Source organism: Electrophorus electricus, chromosome 17 (assembly GCF_013358815.1).
Source record: "Electrophorus electricus isolate fEleEle1 chromosome 17, fEleEle1.pri, whole genome shotgun sequence".
Taxonomy (NCBI): domain Eukaryota; kingdom Metazoa; phylum Chordata; class Actinopteri; order Gymnotiformes; family Gymnotidae; genus Electrophorus; species Electrophorus electricus.
Window position 1 is genome coordinate 2,654,774 of NC_049551.1, and position 22,603 is coordinate 2,677,376.

Sequence of the window (22,603 nt, forward strand, 5' to 3'; positions counted from 1 at the left end):
GCATTAACTGATCAGGGTAAAAGGAAAGCTGAGTTTGTCTGTTGTTGCAGGTCTTTTTTTTTACGCTGGATGCTGATCTGTGTTTTCTGCTGGGTTTTGTTTTATAATGTACTTATGTGTAAACACCACTGTGAAGTATTTATCAGACAGAAGAAAACTAATTTTCTCCAGATATGCAGAGTGCAGCTCTGCATATAGCTCTGTGTGTGTGTGTGTGTGTGTGTGTGTGTGTGTGTGTGTGTGTGTGTGTGTGTGTGTGTGTGTGCGCTTGTGAACGTGTGTGCATATGCAATGGCAGATTTAGGTAGGTGTGTATGTGTGCGCATGTGCATTGGTGGATTTAGGTGAGTGTGTGTATATGTGTGTGTGCACACAGTAGCAGATTTAGATGTGTATGTATGCAATGGCTGATTTAGGTATGTGTATATGTGTGCGATTTAAGTGTGTGTGTGTGGGTTAGGTGTGTACAGGGCAGCATCTTTTGGGGGATGGCACCAGATGGCCACACACACACACACACACACACACACACACACACACACACACACACAGAATCGTAATTTGCACAATGTCATCATCAGTCAGTTAACCTTGGCGGAGCGGCTGGCCTACTGCCTGGGAAGGTTTCACTGAAAATTACAAGGTGTGGAGGGGGCAGGACTAGGTTGACCTCAGGTGTTCCCATTGGAAGCCCAAGACAGAAGGGAATAGGGGAATGTAGTCAAATAGTGCACCTGTACTAACGCAATTTATTAAAATCACCAAATACATTCATTCATAATAGAGCAATATTGTTGCATCTTTGTTCAGGTTTGTGCAAATTAATTAAGAATAATATAAAACCAGCCTGTACACAGTATACAAACAATGTTTTAGTCTTGGGTCGGGGGGGGGGGGGGGTGTATAGGCGACCAGTTTAGGAAAAATGGGAAAATGGGAAAGAAAAAGGAAAAATGCACAAAAGATAAAGCCCTGCAGCTAATATGTCATCGCTTTATGAGTATATTATGAATATAATGAATAGGCTGGTATAATAACATTTCTTCATTAGCCCTTGCTATGGTAATCGATATTACACACAGGGTGACAATATTCTGATTTCTGTCCAACCACCTTACATTCGATATTTCACACATTTTCATCATCATAATGAGTGTAGCCTGAAGCAAAACAATTACAACAATAACTATAAGATGATTGAATTTGTGTTTATTTGTGTTTTTGAGTTTATCTAGCACTGCCCGAGTGAAATGGCAGGTATTGAAAGTGCACTAATGTAATTTGTGTACTCCTGTCTCCATCTTGTGGTGAAAATGTCATACAGTGAAAATGACATTGACATGCAACTTTCCTTAAATGTATGGAGGCTCACAAAGAATGCTTGCTACAGCCTATTACAAAAGCATAATCTAATAATGAACATAATTTGGTGTCTTTTAACGTGGAATATTGGTACTTTATCCTTCTAAAATGCTCAGTGATTTAAGATTAAATGCATTGCATTTGAAGCAAATAAATATCAGTTTAAGTCAGCAGTAGAAGATTTGATACATTAAGAAAGAAATATTGACAGATAAGTCATCTTGTTAATGAGAGGGCTCATTAATGGTGGCTGTAGTGAATAGAACAGAACATAGTCTCTGATCAGTTGTCAGATTTAAATTAGATCTGATATAAGTCACATTAAGTAGCTAATATTACACTTCAGAATCTTATTCCTTTTCATTATACACAAGAGTGAGGTACAGGTAGAGAATGCTTCCAAGCTTTTATGGTTATTGGCCATCCTGATTAGGCTACAGCCTCCACAATGCTGGAGGAGAAAGTCCTAAATAAAAAGGGCATGAAAAGATCAAACATGGGGAATTACACTTCATAGTCCTCTCCGATATCTGCACAGGCTCCACTGTTCATACACATGGCGTTTCAGTAGCACCCAATGATAAGATTTCAAATCTCAATAGCAGTTAATGATTAAACTTCCAGTCCCAATTCTCTCTACTACAAGAGCCTGTCTTACTTAGAAAGAGAAACAATTTCATTAGTGTGGATGTTTTTTGAACATGCTATTTCAAAAGCATCTGTCCAGTCTCTGTGCTCTTAAAGCAGTATATGAGTGGGTTCATAAGTGGAGGGAACAGCCCATAAAACATAGCTATAGCAATTTTTAAAAATCTATGTTCACCTTTAAACTTGGTATGTAAGGCATAATATACACTAAGAGACGTGGAATGTAGTAGATGCTAATTATACACACCTGGGAGGCACAGGAAAGGAAGGCTTTCAGCCTGCCCTGATTATCGGTCTTTGTGATTACAGTCACCACGATGATGGTATAGGACATGGCCAGGGAGAGTTGCACTTGATAGGCAGCCCTTATGTCTGTACAGGCTAAGTTATTCATAGAAATTGTGTCACAATAGCAGTTAATTATCAGGTTTGGTCCACAGAAAGGCATTTGGGCAGTTAGAGATGTAGAAATGGGGGGGAGAGATCACTGCTGAGGCCCAAATGGACGCTGCCAAGATCCTCATAGTCTGGTTGGTCATCAGTGCTGGGTATCTGAGTGGGAAGCAGATAGCCAGATATCGATCTAGAGCCATGATCATCTTGATCAGAGAGTTCAGTGTGCCAAAATAGTGGATGAGCTGGAAGGAGATAGATCTGTTGTTGAACCAGTAGCGAGAGATCAGTTTAGGTAGAGCCACAGTGCAAAATCCAAAATCAGATAGAGCCAGATTCAACATGATAATATACATAGGCTTGTGAAGTCGTGGTTCAATCGCAAACAGCACTTCCAAGATAGAATTCCCCAATTCTATAATCACATAGATGCTAAAGAAAAAGGTGCCCATGAGATTATAGAATTCAGATGGAAGTCCAGGGAATCCCACAATAAAAAACTCTGTGACAACAGTCAGGCTTTTCAGCAACATCCTGGAAAATTTTAAAATAGGTGAAAATTCTTATTGTACTACCATAAACAGAATAAACAATATCTTAGAATTCTGTTAGATTTTTACTTGCTTTCCTGAGTTACATTTTTGAATACCTATTTTAATGCCCTACTATGCATTGGTCTGAATAATGAAATCAGTAATAAAATCAATAGTAATCAAAATACATACAAAATTAAATATTTGGGAAATGAATGATTATAATTAGAGAGTTTAGTGTTCAAAGCCATTGTTGAATCAAAACATCTAAAATTTCAGGTAATCTATGTGTGTTTCTACTGGTGCACACATTCAAGGGTTTTGTTTAAGTGAAACATAAAATATAAATATAGCCTCTACAAATGTTTGCATTTTGCAATTAAAGCAGTCCTTAGTTAATATTACCCACCAGTCTGTGTGGAGAATTCCAATATGACGTGGTGGACAAATACAGCGAATTTATTGTTTTTAAAATTTGTTTATTTATAAAAAATATTCTTATTACACCAAATTAAAGCAGTATTGAGCACTGTGCTGTTTTCTTGTGGCCAATTCACACCAACATGCCTCTTTAAATTGTAATATTGTATAAAGAATTCAATAACATATCTATGGCTAAGATACGGCCATTAAATATGCACTGTTAAGTGTCGTCAGGGTTTGAAAAACCATTTGATCACTTTTGCTTAGTTCATTTTTAGCTCAGTCTTCATATAGTGTGATTCAAATTTCACACCAGATTGTCAAGGTTGAAAACATGTTGGAAAAAAGGAGGAAGCAAACACAAGCATCCAAGAATTTAATGCAACGAGTGTAAATGAGACTGAAACGAGTATAAACGAGACTGCTAACTAGAACATAAGAAGCAAAGGTAACACTGGTGACTGACAAATAGTGTCTGAAACAGAACAGGCTTATTAAGAATAAAAACATAACACAGGTGGTGTGGAGAATGAGGCAAACATGAACCACCTGAGTGGGGTGTGGCGATAAATTAAAACAGACTTATAAACCAACCAAAACGTAAACAGAAGCCATTGGCAAATAATTTGCTGTGGCTTCAAGATGCACACTTTCTGGCCCATAATATGTGTGAACATGACTGAGTATCTGCATTACTCTGAAATGGGAGCATCTAGGAGCAACAGAAACTCAGCCATGGAGCAATAGACCTCACACACTCACAGAGAGAGAGAGAGAGAGAGAGAGAGAGAGAGAGAGAGAGAGAGAGAGAGATAGAGAGAGAGAGAGGGAGAGAGGGTGAGAGAAAGAGAGAGAGAGGGAGAGAGGGTGAGAGAGAGAGAAAACGAGAGAGCGCCAACACAAAACCTGAGGAGCAGCAGAGGGCGGCATCAGACCACAAGTAAAGCCATGATCACAGCTTCATAGTGTTATGGATCATATACATCTCAGTGTGGAGCAGGTCTGAGTTTAGTGTAAATAGCAGCAATTCCTCCATCAGAAACTACACCTTGCCTGCATTAGCAGTCCTGGCACCCCAAACTCCTGCAGTCCATCCTGCATGGCGTCACTGAGTACATGGTCATGCACTTTCAAGAACACATGTATGCTGCAATGGCATGCTTTCAAGCACCCTCAACAATCAGGGAGAGGATAAAGCGTTGGTCCAGAATGCACTTTGTTCCTCCTGAATCTTCGACAGTCAGCTGGTCTCATTTCCAGTTCCCTGCAGTTTTCCCACAACTATTTGCAGTTGTAACGGATATGAGGCTACCAGAGTCTCTCAGCTTCATTGCAAGCATTGACATAAAATCACTGTTGGGATTAACAGCACATTCTATCCACACATCTCACAAGATCACCTGGAGCACAGCAGCAAGGGGCAGTGGAAGAGGAAACCCCATGTACCGCATGGACAGCTATGTAACCATCCTACGTTGGTTTGCTGTACAATCATTGCTTGGTAATGCCTGCCATTTGTGGAATACCTTAAGGACAGTGCTGATAGTGACAATGGAAATGAAAACAGAGTTACCTCGGGAGCTGAAGGAACAATTTTTTGACAGCATTTTGTCAACCTAAATTTTGCTTAAGAGAGCAATTAATCATTCTACTGCCAATGTCTATGGAGATTGCATGGCTGTGTGCTTGATATTAAACCGCTATTAGCAAAAGGTCTGTCTAAAGTACCTGAACTTAATAATTGGGATGGCTGTCCAAATATGTTTAACCATATAGCATATGGTAATTCAAAACTATCATTAACACGTGATATTACAAGGATTTTCTGAACCTGATGTGACACAGTTTAAACTGCGTTTACAGCAAAAATGTAAGATAAAAGTACAAAACTTCTATTTTATTTGGGGGGAGGGCAGCTGTAAATGACTTGTGTGACAGGTCTGTACTACTTATTTATTTTGTTCTTGTCCAGGAGAAAATTCTAGAAATGGGTGAACATAGCAAGGATAAAGGCAAAGCAAAATGTAATAGCTGGAGGGAGGGGGACTAGATGGATCTATAAGTGTATATGGGCTCTTTGATTCTGAGAAAAGAAGCCACCCCCAGTTTATAGAACGCACAAGACATATCTGGCAACAAAGAGACAATCTGGCAGCCAATAGAAATGTCTAGCACAAATGGGTTGAGGTTTTGCAACTCATTTATAATCCTGGTCCTGAAGTCACTGGATATGAACCCTTAATCCTTTTCAAAGGCTGTCGAAACACGTCAGGCCCAAGTGTGGAGGAAGGGTAAAGAGTAGACATCCTTCAGAAGGCATAAGGGTTGGAGTTGAGGGTGGACTTGGTAAAAAGTTGCAGTTGCCACCATCATTGAAACAGCTTTGCGGCAAGATAGTGTTATCTGGTCAGAGCAGGCGAAAAAAGGTAATGACAGTCCCACGGGAAGAGGAGTGTGAAAAAACAACAACAACAACAAAAAAAAACCCACTGCTAAATAGCAGGACCTTATCCAGGAGTATAAGGAGAAATGGTGGCAAGCATGTCTTGTTCCAGTCAGAGTTGGGTGTAGAGGGTTCCCAGCGCAGTCAATGTGGACGATGTTCACTGCACTTGGAATATCAGGGAGAGGAAGGAGAACAGCTGTGTGCAGGATTTCGGAGCATAAAGAGCCTCTTTCTGGTTTTGGTATAAGAGGGAGGATGTGAACTGGAGGCCTTGACCTGATTGTCAGTGATTTGAACAGAAAGTTAAGAACTGTTTTTGAAAAATGCATACTATATACTGACTCTGTCCAAAGTAACGAAAAATTAGGACGTCGTCAGCATGAATTTCTCCTGTATGCCAGTGATACACGGCTCATGTACTACTCCAACTGCCACATTGCAATGCTAAGGTTTGCAAAAGCATCACTGGATGTCATGAAGCAAATGGCACCAGCAAGTATAAATGGTTGTGGTGTAATATATTTTCATGCAAATACTGCAAATGAGTCCTAGCTATTGCTAATGTTATAATATGAACTGGAAGCTTGAAAATTGGTAAATTAGCCAAAAGTACTGACAGCTAACAAGCTAAATGTCATTCAATTGAATGGTCTGATATTAGCAACTTGCCTTACCGATATTAGCAGTTATACCATTAGTAGCTAATTAGTCTAGTTTTTTATTTGATGTTGCTAGGTGTTAGATTTCACATTCTTGCTGCTTCTGTTACCTCAGAACCTTCATAGTAAACACCAGCAACATGTAGATTAATGAATAAAAATTGAGGTCTGTACACCATCCAGTCTTTTTTCATTTTCAGTCACGTTCAAAAAAGTGCATTTTTCCAACAGATCCCTCCCTCGGACATGTTTCTGTCACATCAAGTGCACAAAGCAGGTGGACCGGCGGCAAGGAGGAGTAAGAGGGTGTGTGCCAACGTGGAAAGTCTTAAGAACAGCAGTGGACGAGGAAAGAGAAGAGAGCTCCCAGCACAATAAGGCAGAAGCCTTTCTCAGATGAGCAGCAGATGCCCAAGTGTGGACCCTCCAGACACAGTGTTTGCATTAGTTAGGCTAACCTTGCTCACTGAAACATATGTTCTCTCAAAGCATCAGCTTTTTTACAAGCTTGCATATTTTTCTGCGTCATGGCAAAACGGTTTAAAGCACATGGCAATGTTTTTGTCTATAAAAGTCTGCAATTGTTGGTGATCCAAGGATAAAGACAGCATGCATTTTCATTCTAGATGCCTTTGGTGTTGTCTCTAAAGAGCGATCCAAGTTGTTTGTGTGCTGATTTGCAGTGTAAAAAGGAGGAAAAAACTTTTGTTGTAGTCATGCTTGTTGATGTTGTACAGCTCCTCCTCAGTTTCCACTCACACCATCTCTTAATGCTCTCATTGGCTGTAGCTTGTTACCAGACTAGCTGCCAGTCAGTACTGGGTCCCGACACTTCTTCACTAAACATTTGGACTCACTAACAGGTCCAGATATTTAGCTTGCTTGATATTTTTCAGTTCACACATAACAATTGAGAGCTGATTTTTGAGTCTTAAGCAAATACACATTTGCCTCTGATCTGGGGCTTTTCTCGGCGAACTTCAAAAACTGTGGATGATTTGAAAATCGGGGCTAAAATCATGTAGTAAAATTAACTCCATATAAGATTTTCAAACTAGGATTCTTTAGGTGTCTCTAACACGTTCTCAATGCAGATGGCTGATGTGACTCTCCAGGCTACTTAGCCAAGTACTGTGAGTCAAGATGTTGTGGCCTAAAAGGTTATAAACTGCACCAAAGTTTCCAGCCCCAATACCATGGAACTGATAGAGCTCTACAAATTCCTAAAGAAATGAGGGTCTGCAGTCCAGAAAAAAAACATGAATTTGATCCCTGGCACGTGGCAAAAGGAGTTTAAAAAACTGGCCACTGCAGGTTAGATATAGGAATGTAAAGGCTTGTGAGACCATGTATTCTATCCATTAATAATTTGTGGTGGAGAGCACAGGCTGTGAGGGTAATGCTGAGATGTTGAAAGAGAAGTGGGTGTTGGTAATACACCATGGCGCCAACCAACACGACTGGCCAGGAGACAGGCACTGGCACTGGTGTGCTCATTTAGGCCCTTGATGGGCGAGCCAGAGAAGTAAGCTTTTGTTAAAGCCATGATCAGAAGCCCACAAAACATTCATGAAGACTGTAAAAGACAAGGTGCTTTTGAAAGACCTGCACCCACACTACAGCACTAGAAGTATGTTCAAATATTAGAAAAAGTTACACCTTAATGTAATATGGCAGCATTTTGTATGGCAGGATGTGACTCACATACCTTATTTTTTGTTTTTTAAATTCAAATGTGTTCAGATGTACCTCTCCATATTGTTTGAATACCTTCTGAAGAGAACCATTTCAGAAATGAAGTGATGATCCATGTCTCTATGCTTGCTGCTCTGGCTCATAATATGACCAGAGAACAGGTGGGTTAACTATCATCATTTCTCTCCTTTGTAAACACCGTGTGTCTGTGTGTCACTGGCCATTGTACATCAAACTCTTCTTGACCCATGTTATCTCTAATCTATTTTTGATTAATCTATTTTCTATTTTTGAACAGGCTATTTTTCAAGATGGGGAGAGTATTGGTGAAGTTCAGGATCTCAGAGCAAAGGCCACAAGACATCCAGAGCTAGCCCAGTGGCTGTTGAGGACTGTAGCTTCAAGATGGCTGTGAGGGCAGACGCTCTCTCCTCTGTGTCAGAGTCAAACCAGGGCATGGACATGAGAGAAGCAAAGAAATGTCATGGCCCCACAGGAAAGACTTCCCAGAACACAGAGCATTTTAAAACACAACAAGTTTCATGTTTCAAGCACATGGTGTAAAACAGCATTGTTTAAATCTTTAACTTTAATTTTAAATTCTAGTCAATAGGTCAGTGTTTTCAAAGACATAATATATCATAAATGGCATGAAACACACACACACACACACACACACACACACACACACACACACACACACACACACACACACATATATATATATATATATATATATATATATATATATATATATATATATATATATATATATATATATATATTTTTTTTTTTTTTTTTTAAATATACTTAAAATTTCACAATGCTTCATCAACTTCTGTATGATTGATATCCATATCAAGAGGACCTGTTCATATTTCACATATTTCACTGAACTATCACCATGGAAACTACACAACCTTTGGTCCTCCACTGTCCTGAATTACAAACATGCTACCTGAAGTAGGCAAATAGAATTCAAAATTCACAAGGATATTTTTTACAAGCTTGTATGGTTTCTCATTTGAGGACATCAGTTACTGATTGAGTCAGATAGAAAATGCTACTTAAATATAAACACTGCTTAGCTGTCCTGTAGATATGATAAGGTATAATGAAATATATGGTCAAAATTATGCATGTATGGATGCCATGTAGAGTAATTTCAGACATTTCAAATCTTTTTGGTCAGAAAACATTACGATATATACATATACAAATAAGCAGGAATCAAACTGAATTTAATGTATGAGGCACTTTACACAAGATACATTTAGTTAGTATGAAATAAAATACTAAAATAGCATGACACAAAATACAGGTGAACATGGGATGGTGTTTTGATTTGTGTGTTGGTGACCTGGTTCTGAAAGTGTGAGCTTTTTAACTGTTTAACACAATTAAAAATCTTATCTTCTCTTTGAACAGCCAGCTGGGGTCATGCCATTATGTTTTCATTGTTCTAAACCCTCTGCAGAATTTCTATTGCAGTGATGCATTCATCTCACACAAGTCTGTTCATTTAACTCACACATCTCACATGGGCCTGTTCATTTAACTCTCACCCATCTCACAAGTCTTTTCATTTAACTCTCATTCATCTCACACAAGTCTGTTCATTTAACTCTCACACCTCTAATATGGGTCTTTTCATTTAACTCTCATTCATTTCACATGGGTCTGTTCATTTAACTCTCACCCATCTTCAGCTTTAAGAAACAGACCAACACCCAGTTTAATAATTAATGAGGCCAAAACCTTAGTCTAAAGTATAGCTTCTCTGAAATAAATAAGGCCAAGTGCTTTTTAAATCATAAATTGTTCTACCCCTCACCTGACTTAACATTATTTTTACCTCACACTAAACATGCCTGACCTGTAGGGGAAACAACAGCTGACCACTGGACCGAGGTAGTCCATGCATCACAACCAATTTGGCTCGTTTGCAGAGAACTTTAATTGCTTGCTTGAACTCCTTTGTCTTTAGAGTGTAGATTATGGGATTTAACAAAGGTGGAATTGTCTGTGTCAAAGTGGAATTGATTATTCTGTCATTTGGGCTTATGGATGAGATCTTAACTGCTAAGTTTGTACTTAAAATTGGAAGATAAAATATGGCCACTAACAGGAGGTGGGATGTGCAGGTTTTCATGGCTTTGATTCGCTCAGTCCACTGTGAGATCCTAAGCAAGGCAGTGCCAATACAAACATATGAGATCATTATTACTATTACAGGGGTGCATATCAGTCCATAAAAACAAATAATTGCCATTACATAATTCATGTAATTATCATTGCAGGATAACATATAGACAGGCCCATGATCACAGAAATAGCTGTTAACAGTAATAGATTTACAGAAAGACAGTCTGGTAATCAAGGCTACAATGAGAGTGACAATAATTACAGAAAAAAGCCAATTAACACCAATGATTATAGCCATTGCCATTTTGTTGACAATAACATGGTACCTCAGTGGAAAACATATAGCGATTACCCTATCATAGGCTAGAGTTAAAAGAGTAAGAGACTGCAAGTTCATAAAAAGATAAACAAAAAACATGTTTGCTAAGCAAGCTCCATATGATATGTACTGGTTGTTAAATAGAAATGCATCCAGAATCTTTGGAACGAGAGCTGAGCTCCCACACAGATCAGAGAAGGCCAAGTTGAAGACTGCTATATACTTTGCTGTGTGTAGACTTCGTGCCAAGTAGATTGAACACATTACAGCGGAATTACCCAAAACAGTCACAACATAGACAAAAGACAGAAATATGTAGTAATACATTGTGTGTGGGACATTGTAAAATCCACTGATGAAAAACATGTTAGGAGGAATGAGTGTTGCATTCATGACAGGAGATGACTCCACAGAAATCACATAAGAAGTTTTACAGATTTATAAAGACCCAACCTGTAAGAAACAATGAACTGCATAAGTTAAAACTGATTCTGCACCTTATATTAATTTCCCCAATGCAGATCAGGACAAAATCATAGAAATATATTTAAAATGCTAAAATTAAAACAAAAATATAATCTAAATATTGCAGCACTATTAACATGAGGATATTAGATATAAGTAGATGGAGACAGTGATCCACAGTTGATTGATGTCCTTACCTCTGCAGCTAGAGTAGTATGTCAGTATACCTGATAGGATCAAACACATTTATACTTAAGCCGTGCTATTATCATGTGTGCATATAATATGTATCTCAGTCAAAGGAATGCTGCTAGGTAGGCCACATCCTTAGCAGCAGTGATTTGTTGAGGACCCTTCCTCTGTAGCTGGCAACAAATTATACAGTCTATCAAGCTACTGTGACATCATAGGTAATTCCTGCCTCTGATAGGCTAAGGGGCTAAACTTTGGTGTATGAAGAAAATGAGAGAAGAGAATGAGGGAGTTTGCAACATTGTTAGATATACAATGTTTGTGTTTTGTTTTTTTTTACATTTGAGGAAGTGCTGAGAATTTTCCAACAGATTCTAGAGAAGGGTGAGAAAGGTACTTTATCTTCTCAGTCAGTCTGGTACCAGTTGTCATTTAAACACAATACATTTTTTAAAAATAGATTTTTACATTCAGCTACTATTAATTACAACAATTTTGTCTGGCTTTACATAGGCAATAGTTTAGCATGGAATAAACCAAAATCTAACAATGACTGTATCTAGCATTTTATCTGATATAACTCAAATCAGATTTTCCCTGTATGATAATTAGAATTTTTAAAAAAAGATTATTTAAAGTTAAATGTGTTTATTAATGATGCAGTTATGCAACATGCAGTTATGATTTTTTAAAAACATTTTTATTCGTACATTTATTAGTATCATCAATATTAACATAACCACAGAATTATTCTAATATATTCGTATTATAGGATGAACAACAAGAATATTAGTAAGCAATCATTGTAAGTGATATACACGGTGACGGTGTGGCACAGAGAAGAGACGAGGATAAGATAAGTCAGGCTGCTGAGCTGCGATGCAGTGATAAACAAAACAACAGTAGTTGGTGTGTAGGCTTAGCGCTGTGGTGAGCAGTATGCTGCTCAAAGGTCCACTAACGTGCAGCACCTGTGGGCTTAAATAGAGACAGTGGAAACAAGGAACAGGTGAATGAGATCAGTAAATGGGTGATTGGGACCGGGACAGGTGCCTCCTCCTCGTCAGAAAGGGGACCCTCCACCCTCGTGGAAGACATATGGAAGGTAGACAATGCATGCAACTCCCTGGCAAGCCTATCCTGTATGTGACCTCGTTAATCTGACCAAGTAGTGTGTACAGATCGGCATATTTTGCGCTCATCCTGCCTGCAGGTCCCACCCGGAAGTCGTTTGTAGCTACCTATACCTTGTCACCTGACTTATAATGTGGGGTCTCTCCATGCCTCTTATCTGCCTTCTGTTTCAAAAGCCGCTATAACAGAATGCAAATGCTGGTGCATCTCTGCCACACCTGTTCGCTGCACTGACAGCATGTCTGGACAGTGGGCTCGTCTGACGTAGAAGGGTTCTAGGGATATAACGGTGGTTGGTAACCTAGGATGCACTCAGAGGGAGTAAGCCTTGTCCTTGCATGGCAGAGAGAGTTTTGGGCATATTCTGCCAAGGAGAGGTAAGTACACCATATCTCAGCGTGCTGCTGACAGTACAAGCGAAGGAACTTGCCCAACTCCTGATTGACTCTCTCAGCCTCTCCGTTAGCCTGGGGGTGATACCTGGACGTTAGGCTCACAGTGAAGTTCAGTTTTCCTTGTAATTCTTGCCATACCTGTGATGTGAACTGAACCCTCCTGTCAGACACGATGTCCTTGGGAAGCCCGAACTGTCTGAAAATGTGGTGAAAGAGCAGATCGACTGTTTCCAGAGCGGTGGGTAGTGCTTTTAGGGCAATGAACTGGACCATTTTTGAGAACCATATCCACAGCAACAAGGATGACAGTGTTCCCCTCGGAGACAGGAAGGTCAGTTACGAAGTCGACGGCCATGTGAGACCAGGGATGTTGGGAAATAGTGGAGCTGTGCATGTTGACCCGTGGTGTCCTGTGTGGAGTTGTGTGCCCATTTGATGAGAGCTCTGCAGTATCTAGGTGGAACATATAACCGATGTGATGGGCAGTGAGGATGGGGGTTAGCTGCCTCGATGTTGTGGTCCAGATCCCACTGTACAGCTGCCAAGAAGCAGGAGGGAGAGAGCATTATCTCCTGATTGGTGAATTGCACCTCGGCAGTGTACTGCCTACTGCGTGTCTGCTCACACATTCTTCTCTTCTGGTCTGAAGGTAATCCGGAAAACAAACCAGGAGAAAAAGAGAGACCAACGAACCTGCCTGGAGTTCAAACGTTTTGTTGTCTGGAGGTATTCCAGGTTCTTGTGGTCACCAGGGATCACCGTGAAAGGATGCTGTGCTCCCTCCAGCCAGTGCCTTCACTCCTCAAATGTGAGCCTCATGGTGAGAAGTAGAGATACTTTATAGTGATTTCACTTTGGCCTCGATAATCAATACGAGGGTGTAGACCATCATACTTAGAGATGAAGAATAATCTTACTGCAGCTGGGAATTTTGAGGGATGAATGTATCCTTGCTCTAATCCTTCCATTGGTTTCGTTTTCTGCCAAGGAAAGGTGGTATGGATGTACATGAGGAGGTGTAACACCTTCTATTAGATCTATAGCGCAGTCATAAGGACAGTAAGGAAGTAGGTCAGCACCTTTCCTTTTACTGAAAACCTCTGCTGATAACTAAATTCAGCATATGAAGGCAGTTTTGTCTACAAAAGGCAGACCAAGAAACAATGTCAGTGTGATGTTGCGACAAAACAGAGACAGAGTCACATGCAGTATTGTGAATGCAGTTTAATAGTGAATATGGGTAGTCCACAGACATAGTCCACAAAAAATATGCAAAGGTCTTAGAAGGGAACCTAGACCTACATGGAGACAGACCCTGCGGAGACAGGCCTGGTATGAGGCATGGGGACAAGCTTGGTACAAGGCATGAGGACAGACCTGTTACAAGGTACCGGGACAGGTAGAGTGGCATACTCCACGCTGGAGACAGGAAAAGGCAGGGCAGCATCCACCATGCCAGGAACAGGAACAGGAACAGGCTGGGCAGTGTCCTTCATGCTGGGAACAGGTACTGGAACAGGCTGGGCAGCGTCCTTCCTTGACAACGGGTCCCGGAGGTCTGGAGGATGTCCACGGGTCCAGAGGTACAGCTGTGGCAGGCGACGGGTCTAGGGGAGCAGCGTCGATCAACAGCGTGTCCATGGGAGTGGCTGCTCCTAAAGGCATGTCCTACTGTACTGGAGACCTGAGTTCACCGGGTGTGGCCTGAGCATCCCAGATCATGCCGGACACAGCCTGAGCATCCCCGTAGTCCAGAGACTGGCCGTTGCATTCCACAACAGGGTCTGGAGCATGTAGCACAGGGGAACACTGAGAAAGAGAAGCTCATGTGCAGTCCCTCAGGCCCCTAGTCCCCCCCCCACATGTTCTATTGGGCAGGCCTGCTGGGCCTTGAGGGCCCAATGCAAGTAAATAGAACCACCCCAAGAAATACATGGATGCCTCCATCTCAGCAGTCAGGATGTTTGGCTGAGGGGCAGGATCAGGCTGGGATTCCATTAGAGGAACAGAAGACACCGTCAACTCAGGAGCAAAAACCTTAGATTTCTTTCTACGCTTCTTTCCTTTGGCTTAGCCTAAACTGTCTCTGACATAAGGGAATAGAGGACCATTTAGAAGCTGGTACAAAAACACTTACCCTTGCCATACATGAATAACAGGGCCACCGCATCAGCTGTGATGGATCGGATTCGGTTCTCTCCCCACCCAGTAGCATTGCGTTTGTATAGCCAATCCAGGGTGTCTGATAGTTGTGATAGTTGTCCAGATATGTTTTTCCTCTGTAGTCCCATTAGGAACACTAATTCACACCTATTGAGCACCAATGTGTTAGGGAGAAAGCGGGTGGGGGGCTATCAAATTACTGCACAAGTGTTTTCCAGGTGCAATCGGTGTAATTGGCAGCTGTTTCAACAAATACAGGACACACACGAAAAGGTAGATGCCTCACTTGCCTTATTTGGTTACTCACTTAGTCAGCTACAGCCGTGTGCACAGCAAAACATAGCTTGCGCATTCTAAGAGAGATAAAGTGTTGTGCATGCGTGTGACACTGTTTCACTGTTTAGTGAAACTGGTACAGTCATGGATATTTTAATTATTTAATAGCCAATACTTTTGGACATCATAGAAAGGAAGAGGCTTATTTTATCTGAAGTTTACGTGGAGCTGTTTTGGTGCAGTTATGAGCTGGAAGCTGAGAGATGGTTGAATAGCTTCTAGCATGGACTCGTTAAGATGTGTGAAGTTTCCTCAGGACGCCCATTATGTGAGTCCACTCGGCATTTATGAGAAGAACAGTCGCAAAGAATGTGCCTTGACTCTACACAATACACACACACACACACACACACACACACCACAAGTCGGTATCTGTCTTCTCTTGAATGAGCTGAGATGAAGCTGCAGCAATACGAGAACCTTGCCGTAAACTGAACAGAATCTCACCACTAGCTCTGCCCTCTGAAGGGTGGTCGAAAACAGCCCGAAATTGATTTATGAGGAGATTATGTTCTCTTGTGACCTCTCCACCCTATGTCCACACGGCGTAAGCCCAGTATAACTTTTCCTTCTCAACAAAGATTTAATGAGGGAAATGTGGACAGAGTCTGTTCACGGAGGTTGATGTGCAAAACGCAAAGAGCACTGTAATAGGATTTCCTTACAGCCTGTTGGATTGCCGTTGTACTTGTCAGGAAAGGCACGAGGAATGGGAGAACTGTTATTAGCGGGTGGAGGGAATGTGACAATGCTGGGAGCTCTCACCTCACTGGTAGTTAGCATCGCTAGACGATGCGTCAACTCAGTGACTGAACAGCGAGTTGTTGCGTTTGCCTTGTAAGCTCTTCCACCATATTGCCCAAGGATTCCAGACACTGATGACACTGGCTTAGTAGTTGGCCTTGAGCAGCTAACGTGCCTGGTAACAGACCCTTACCTGCTGACTCCATACCAGGCAAAGTCTTCCGTCACTCTCAGGGAACACAGACGGAGTAGCATGCAGTAAAACCAGGCCTTATATAGGGAAACATAAGGAAAACAAGACGCAGGTGAAACTAATAATCTGGGGACTGAGAACATAGTCCACAGTAGACGGTGTCCTTGCGGAAGGCATGACATCTGGTCAGTGAATGGTAGGTATAGGAATTTTTTAATGAAAAGCAAATACTGCAACTAGGCAATGAATCGTCAGTTTGATTTTTTTTTATGAAGATGTGAAAGTACATTAATATTGGGACTATAAATCCTGTGTGCAAGGACTGTACTATATGCAAGGCATTGTCTTCAAGGCTAAACACTGCAAATAAAGTGGCATACATTTCCTACCCTACAAAAAAATAAATAAATCTGGGACTATCTTGAAAAGCACAGAGAAATAAAACATTTAGGCAATAAGTTGAACAAATGTATTATGAATGCAACATTGCTTTTGGATGACTGCAACTCCTTTTTTTCTGGAGGTGCGCGTCAGTCACTGACATCACCACATAAAGAGTATAAATGTATGATGACTTTAGGCAATGTTGAAATGTTCTCTCAGCTGCAAAATGTGGTATGCCTCAGTTTATCACTCCTCTATTTTTGTCCAATATGCATTATTGATATCACAAGTAACCTAATTGTTATGATACTTTAAAGCAATGCACCATAAATGACTATGTGAACTGTCCCAGAGGTTATATAAAACTCCTGACATGACTTCCCTGGTGTCAGCTTTGACTGCAAATGCAACATTTATTGGACCTTCTACTTTTTATATCAATGGATTTTACAGCATGCCAAATGCAAAATACTACTATGTATTACTGTGCTTTGTCTATGCTGTGGTTGTTTTAGGAAATTCTTTTATAATGGACACCATCTACTTAGCACGCACTCTCCATACAGGAATATATAGCAATCTTTAACTTGGCCTTCTCTGATCTGTGTGGAAGCTCTGCTCTCATTCCAAAGATGGTGGATAGTTTCCTTTGTGAGAATCAATACATATCTTATGAAGCATGTCTGGCTAACATTTTTTGTTCTAATCTTTATGACTTTATAGTCTCTTACTCTGCTTGTTTTGGCCTTTGACAGGGTGGTTGCTGTTTGTTTTCCTTTAAGGTATTATGTCATCGTCTCCAAAACAGCAATGACTCTGATCATTGGTGTTATGTGGATTTTCTCTGGAACTATGATTGCATTTCTTGTAGCTCTGATTACCCGCCTGTCTTTCTGTAAATCTACTACTTTTGATAGTTACTTCTGTGACCATGGCCCTACCTTTGCACTGGCCTTTAATGATACATCTATAAATCATATCTTGGCATATATTTTTTTTGTTTTAGTGGCTTGCTTTCCAGTGTTATTAATAATTGTCTCTTATGTTTGCATTGGTAATGCCCTGCTGAAGATCACACATGGTTCTGAGTGAACCAAAGCCATAAAAACCTGCACATCACATATCATTGTAGTGAGTGACACAGACTATTCCACCCATGTTAAACCCCATCACTTTAAAAACATAGGAGGCCATGCAGGCAATTAAAAAACTCTACACACAGGCAAAGGGTGAGGTGTTACCTAGGATCAGTCTGCACAGGCAGGTTTGTGATAAAAATACATTAATCAACAGGTCAGGTTAAAATACATCTATACCTGAATTTATGTTACAGAACCCTTTGTTTTATCATGTTCATAAATGGAAAATAATCTAATCACACAGAATAATTGTATATCAAATTGAACAAAATTCATCAACACTATTTTATGATGAAACTGTGAAGTGGGCTTGAACCCAGGTCAGCATGCCAATAGCCTACTGGGTGAGCAACCATGCTCTAACAATGGTGTGCCCATGCGCAGAACAGTTAGAGCTTGGATCAAGTGAAATAAAAGGAAAAAACTAAACACCACGCTGAGCGTGGAAAAAGGGAGAACAAAGGTCGCCACGGGAAGAAATGGCAACCCCGATACACTGGGGAAAACCAAACTAAAACTTCCCAAATAAAACCAGAAAATGGGGAGGAACTAGAATGGCTAAGGGAAGCCTCGGGAGAGAGACAGACTCGAGAGGGGAAAACTGGAGAAGGGAGGGGACGTGTCAAAACACTGACACCCTTGCAGAACAGAAAAGAGGCATAGCACAAGGGCTCACAGACCTCAATACCCAGAGTTACCGGCTAGGAGCTTGGCTCAAAACTTTAGCAGAAACCCAGCTCTGAATGACTGGGTCACTGGGCTTATATAAAGTTTAGCCCAGCTGTTGGGTGTTAAGCCTGATTAGTAGCCTATTTGACTCAAGGCCTCCCTCTGGTGGCCGGAGGGGGCCTTGGCCTGGTGCCAACCCTTACAGAAAGACTGAAAATCTTTCTGTGAACAATTATGAAAGCTTTTGGGATTATTCAGATTTATGCATAAATAGCACTTAAAATTTAATCTGTCATAATAATAAATGTTTTTATTTATTTTATTTCTTTATTTTAATTTAATTTAATTTTATATAACCCAAACTCTTTAGAGTTTTAAATCAAATGCACTGATGCGACCCTGTACAGTAGTTTTTCCTGATACAAATAGTAATTCATTTGTCCCTCTATAATATTAAGCTGTAGAGTCCAGGCAAAGTTGATTACTTCAAACTTACAAAGTAAAAGTCTTCTGCACTATGACCAGGGTTTGATCTCTAGCTCAAGCCTGCAGTTCGATGTACTGAAATCACATGGCTGAAAATCATGGCAGGGCATTTATTGATTAACCTGAGCTTTCTCACTGTGGTATGCAGTGCATTGTTTCTCCAAACATAACATTGTGTATATTTACCAGGCAGTTCACCTTTTTGCCTTATGTATACATTGTATCAAATAACACCCCACATTTTTATTTGGAAAAAAAAGCTTGATATTTTAAAAAGTGTTGTCAAAGCATAAACAGTCCCACATCTCATACTGAAATAAATTCGCCATTGCCATATTCTGCCATTCACAAATTTCATATGTGAATCAAAAACAAGCCAGGTACAAGTCCATTGCAATCACTTGTTGTAAACTACCATCAAATATTAACTCTTTCTAGTCTATGTGGAACATTAGCACTGGTTGGCAAAAAAAGCTTGTATAAATATTGTACACCATAGATGCAATATATACAAATCACTTTAACCAACAGACCCAGTTCTTTAGAGAATGTGAGCTATTCACAGTTATGTGAGTTATCCAGAATGAACATGTCATTCAAAAAGTTCTTTGCAATATTTAGTGATATTAAAATGTGCATATCATTCCTATTTCACATTACCTATGCCCAACATCATAAAAGGTAAATAAACTATGAGTATGTGTTTATACATATTGAGTTATATTACAATAATAATTTTGTATTATTTATTACATTTTTACTATGGATTGAATTATTAAAAATGTGTTACAATTTTTGGTCCAACCTCTTTTGTACATATTGAACTTTAAAAAACAAGACAAAGCAAACAACAACAACAACAACAACAACAACAACAACAACCCCCCACTGATGTACATTCATGATAAATGTTATATGTATATTTATTAGCATTATATATAACCTTATATAAAGTATGTTTGACCTGAGCCCATCAGCAGACAGGTCCCCACTCCTCCTCTTGGACATCATGTTTTAAAAGACAACATCTGTATTTATTATTTTGAGATGGACAAAGGCTTAACCACCCTCAAAATAATATATACAGATGCCATAATCCTTTAGCAAATTGTATCCATTTAGTATTATAAGATTTTAGATTACTGTAGAAAAACAAATCTTTATTGTAGACATTGCTGTTGACTAACATATTGTGGCAGCTGCCACTGGCCAGGAGAATTGGAAAGACCAGGACAACACAGACTCCCAGGATATAAACTGGTTTAAAGTTTCACTTAGTTTTTGGCATGTGCATGAGTTATTAGTTAATCTGTTGCATCTGCTTTTGTTAGCTAGTGTGCTAAAGTTATCTAACCTTCTTTGTGTGGTATATGCATTTCACCCTGTGAGTTTTGTTTCTGTTTGTACTCTAGTTAAGGGAACAGTGGTAAATAAAAAAACTTTTTCCTTCGAGCAGAAATGGCATTCTTTGACCCTTGTGTGCCGATGCTACACTGGTGTCAGACGTGGGATGTGGCCGCCAAGTTAGACAAAATTGAGTGGCGCATCAAAGAAATTGAGAGTGGATGGTGAAGAAGGAGCAGTCGGGATGAAGGGGTTACCAAGCGCTGTCTGAAGGGTCCAGCCAGCTGAGAGTAAAACGACTGGCTGGGGAAGATGCAGAACTGAGCACTGCTAAGCAACGGCGCCCGGCTGGTGCCTGGCGAAAGAGAGATGGCGAATATCCGCCTAGCACGCCTCTACTCTGCACAGATGCAGGTGGTTGCTTGGCATCACAGCTGGACAGTGACTGTCATCGCAATGATGATGTGTCTGGTACTGGAGGGGAAAGCACTACAGGATACTCGTGGATCTGCTGTTGTAGCAGCGTGATGACCTGGCGACATTGACAACAGCCCTCCAGCAAAGTTCCAGAGACAAATGCTACGGTCTCTGAGCAGTAGTGTTAACTTTATCATTAGCATCAGTATTAGATGATCACTAGCAAGGGTGGAAGACTAGAATACAGACCTGTATGTAGCAGGCCATTTGGCTTTGGTTCCAATGTGGACCCATTGCTCATTTATGTCAGTTGTACTCATGATGGACGTTCCATCCGTCCATTCCACTGGCCTGACAATGCGTGTATGTTCAGCCTGCTACTCTGCTGAGCCCACAGTCGGTGTTCTGTTACCAACACTCCCACACTGTAACAATTTTTCAGCAACGGTGTTCTGAAAGCTGAGAACACCTTTTAGGTTTCTTTGGCAGACAACAAGAACTTTCAAGAACTATTCAAGCTCCAGTAGCAATAATCTAAACAAACAAACAAACAACAACAACAACAACAAAACACAACAAAAAACACCCAAACAAACAGGAAGGCAACTACATTCCTCTATGCAGAATATCTCTACATCCCCTCCAAACCGTTGTGCACTTAATTTCCCTTGCCCTCAGGCTTGATCTAAAATGTACTGGTATTTTATTGATATTCATAGGCCTTTTGGAAGCATAGCAGACAAATTCACATATCACCACACTTCACAGAACAGGTCAGGGTACTCTGTCTCTCCATTACATTTTATATTGAAATAAATAATTTTTTATGTAAAAAAAAACCCCTGTTATGGTGACAATCTGATCAACACTTAGTCCAAGTTCCTATAACTCCAGATGCTTGGATTTGTGAGGTAGAGAATTTCCCTGTCAAAATTTGTAATTGCTTGGTGAAATGGAGGTATCTTCTTCAAAGAAATGGACACTTGGAAGAAATGCTGTTCTTTTAAAAAAATATTTATTCTCTCTGTACTTTTCAGCCAAAATGCAAATAAATTCTTCATATATCTAGTCATCTTAAATTCTAATATTCAAAATGCATGTTTTACTGTCATTGCCTGATTTATGAAGCTCAACAACCATTTGCAATTTTTTGAATACACAATAAAGCTGATTTTTTTTAAGGATGTTTTGTGAACTACCATACATTTTTTATGTTAGTTCTGTAAATCTTTACAAAATGCTGCAGATAATTAAAAAAGCCACTGTATTTTGTATTAACGTGTTAAGAATATATTTGTGGAAGAAGAAAAGTTTCTACACTATGTGTAGTAACATAATGCACAACACCATGTTTTTTCTGATGACCACTCCTACAATATGAGCTGAAGAATGTGTGGAAACTGCGCACACTTCATTGCAAGGAAAAGGTTTGTACTGGACCATCTGGCACAGGCCCATGGCAGTGGGCCAGATGGAGTGGAGCGAGGGGAGGTCTCCCAGAATGCTGTGTGTCTTCACAGACTTGACTTGTAATGTGCTTTTTTGTTAGTTAAACCTTCCCCACTAGAGTAGTTCCCTTTCTGTGATTTGCTGCTGTTGAGAAGACATTGCTATTGCAATAAATAGTGTTCTTCAAGCAGAAATGTCTTCTGGTGAAGACATTTTCAATGCATCTCCTCTGCTGACACTACAGTACAGTACTTTATTTAGCGTCTACACCCTTAAAAAGCTTGGGCTGTAAAAAATAAATCTATGATATTAGCAACAACATGTAAACATGTCATATTAAAAGTAAGATTGCTAAATTGTCATTAGTAGCATTTTCTAAAACAAAGGTAGTAATATGTATAACTAGTATACAAATTGCACCAACTAACTTCTTTTGGGACCGTGCTTAAAGAGAATGACAACCACACACA

The 22,603-nt window shown here is 40.1% G+C and overlaps 1 protein-coding gene and 2 pseudogenes across 1 annotated transcript; 1 reads left to right on the forward strand and 2 right to left on the reverse strand.

Annotated features, from left to right (window-relative positions):
- Positions 1-2,066: 2,066 nt before the first annotated feature.
- On the reverse strand, positions 2,067-2,936 carry LOC113584901 (annotated as a pseudogene).
- A 7,084-nt stretch (positions 2,937-10,020) lies between these two features.
- Positions 10,021-16,307, reverse strand: LOC118242844 (olfactory receptor 1468-like). The gene is made up of 5 exons (XM_035535750.1): positions 16,246-16,307; positions 14,947-15,119; positions 14,504-14,593; positions 14,201-14,367; positions 10,021-11,037 (listed from the first exon to the last, which is right to left on the reverse strand). The coding sequence occupies exons 1-5, from the start codon at positions 16,305-16,307 to the stop codon at positions 10,021-10,023; spliced, it is 1,509 nt and encodes a 502-aa protein (XP_035391643.1).
- Positions 16,308-17,002: 695 nt separating this feature from the next.
- Positions 17,003-17,721, forward strand: LOC113584902 (annotated as a pseudogene).
- The last annotated feature ends 4,882 nt before the right edge of the window (positions 17,722-22,603 follow it).

Coding starts and splice junctions, on each gene's coding strand:
- LOC118242844 (XM_035535750.1), bottom strand. CDS start 16,307: ATGCTACTCCGTCTGTGTTCCCTGAGAGTGACGGAAGACTTTGCCTGG. Junction 15,120..16,245: donor GCCTGGTATGGAGTCAGCAG/GTAAGGGTCTGT, acceptor GGTGCTCAATAG/GTGTGAATTAGTGTTCCTAA. Junction 14,368..14,503: donor GGATGCTCAGGCCACACCCG/GTGAACTCAGGT, acceptor GACATCCTCCAG/ACCTCCGGGACCCGTTGTCA.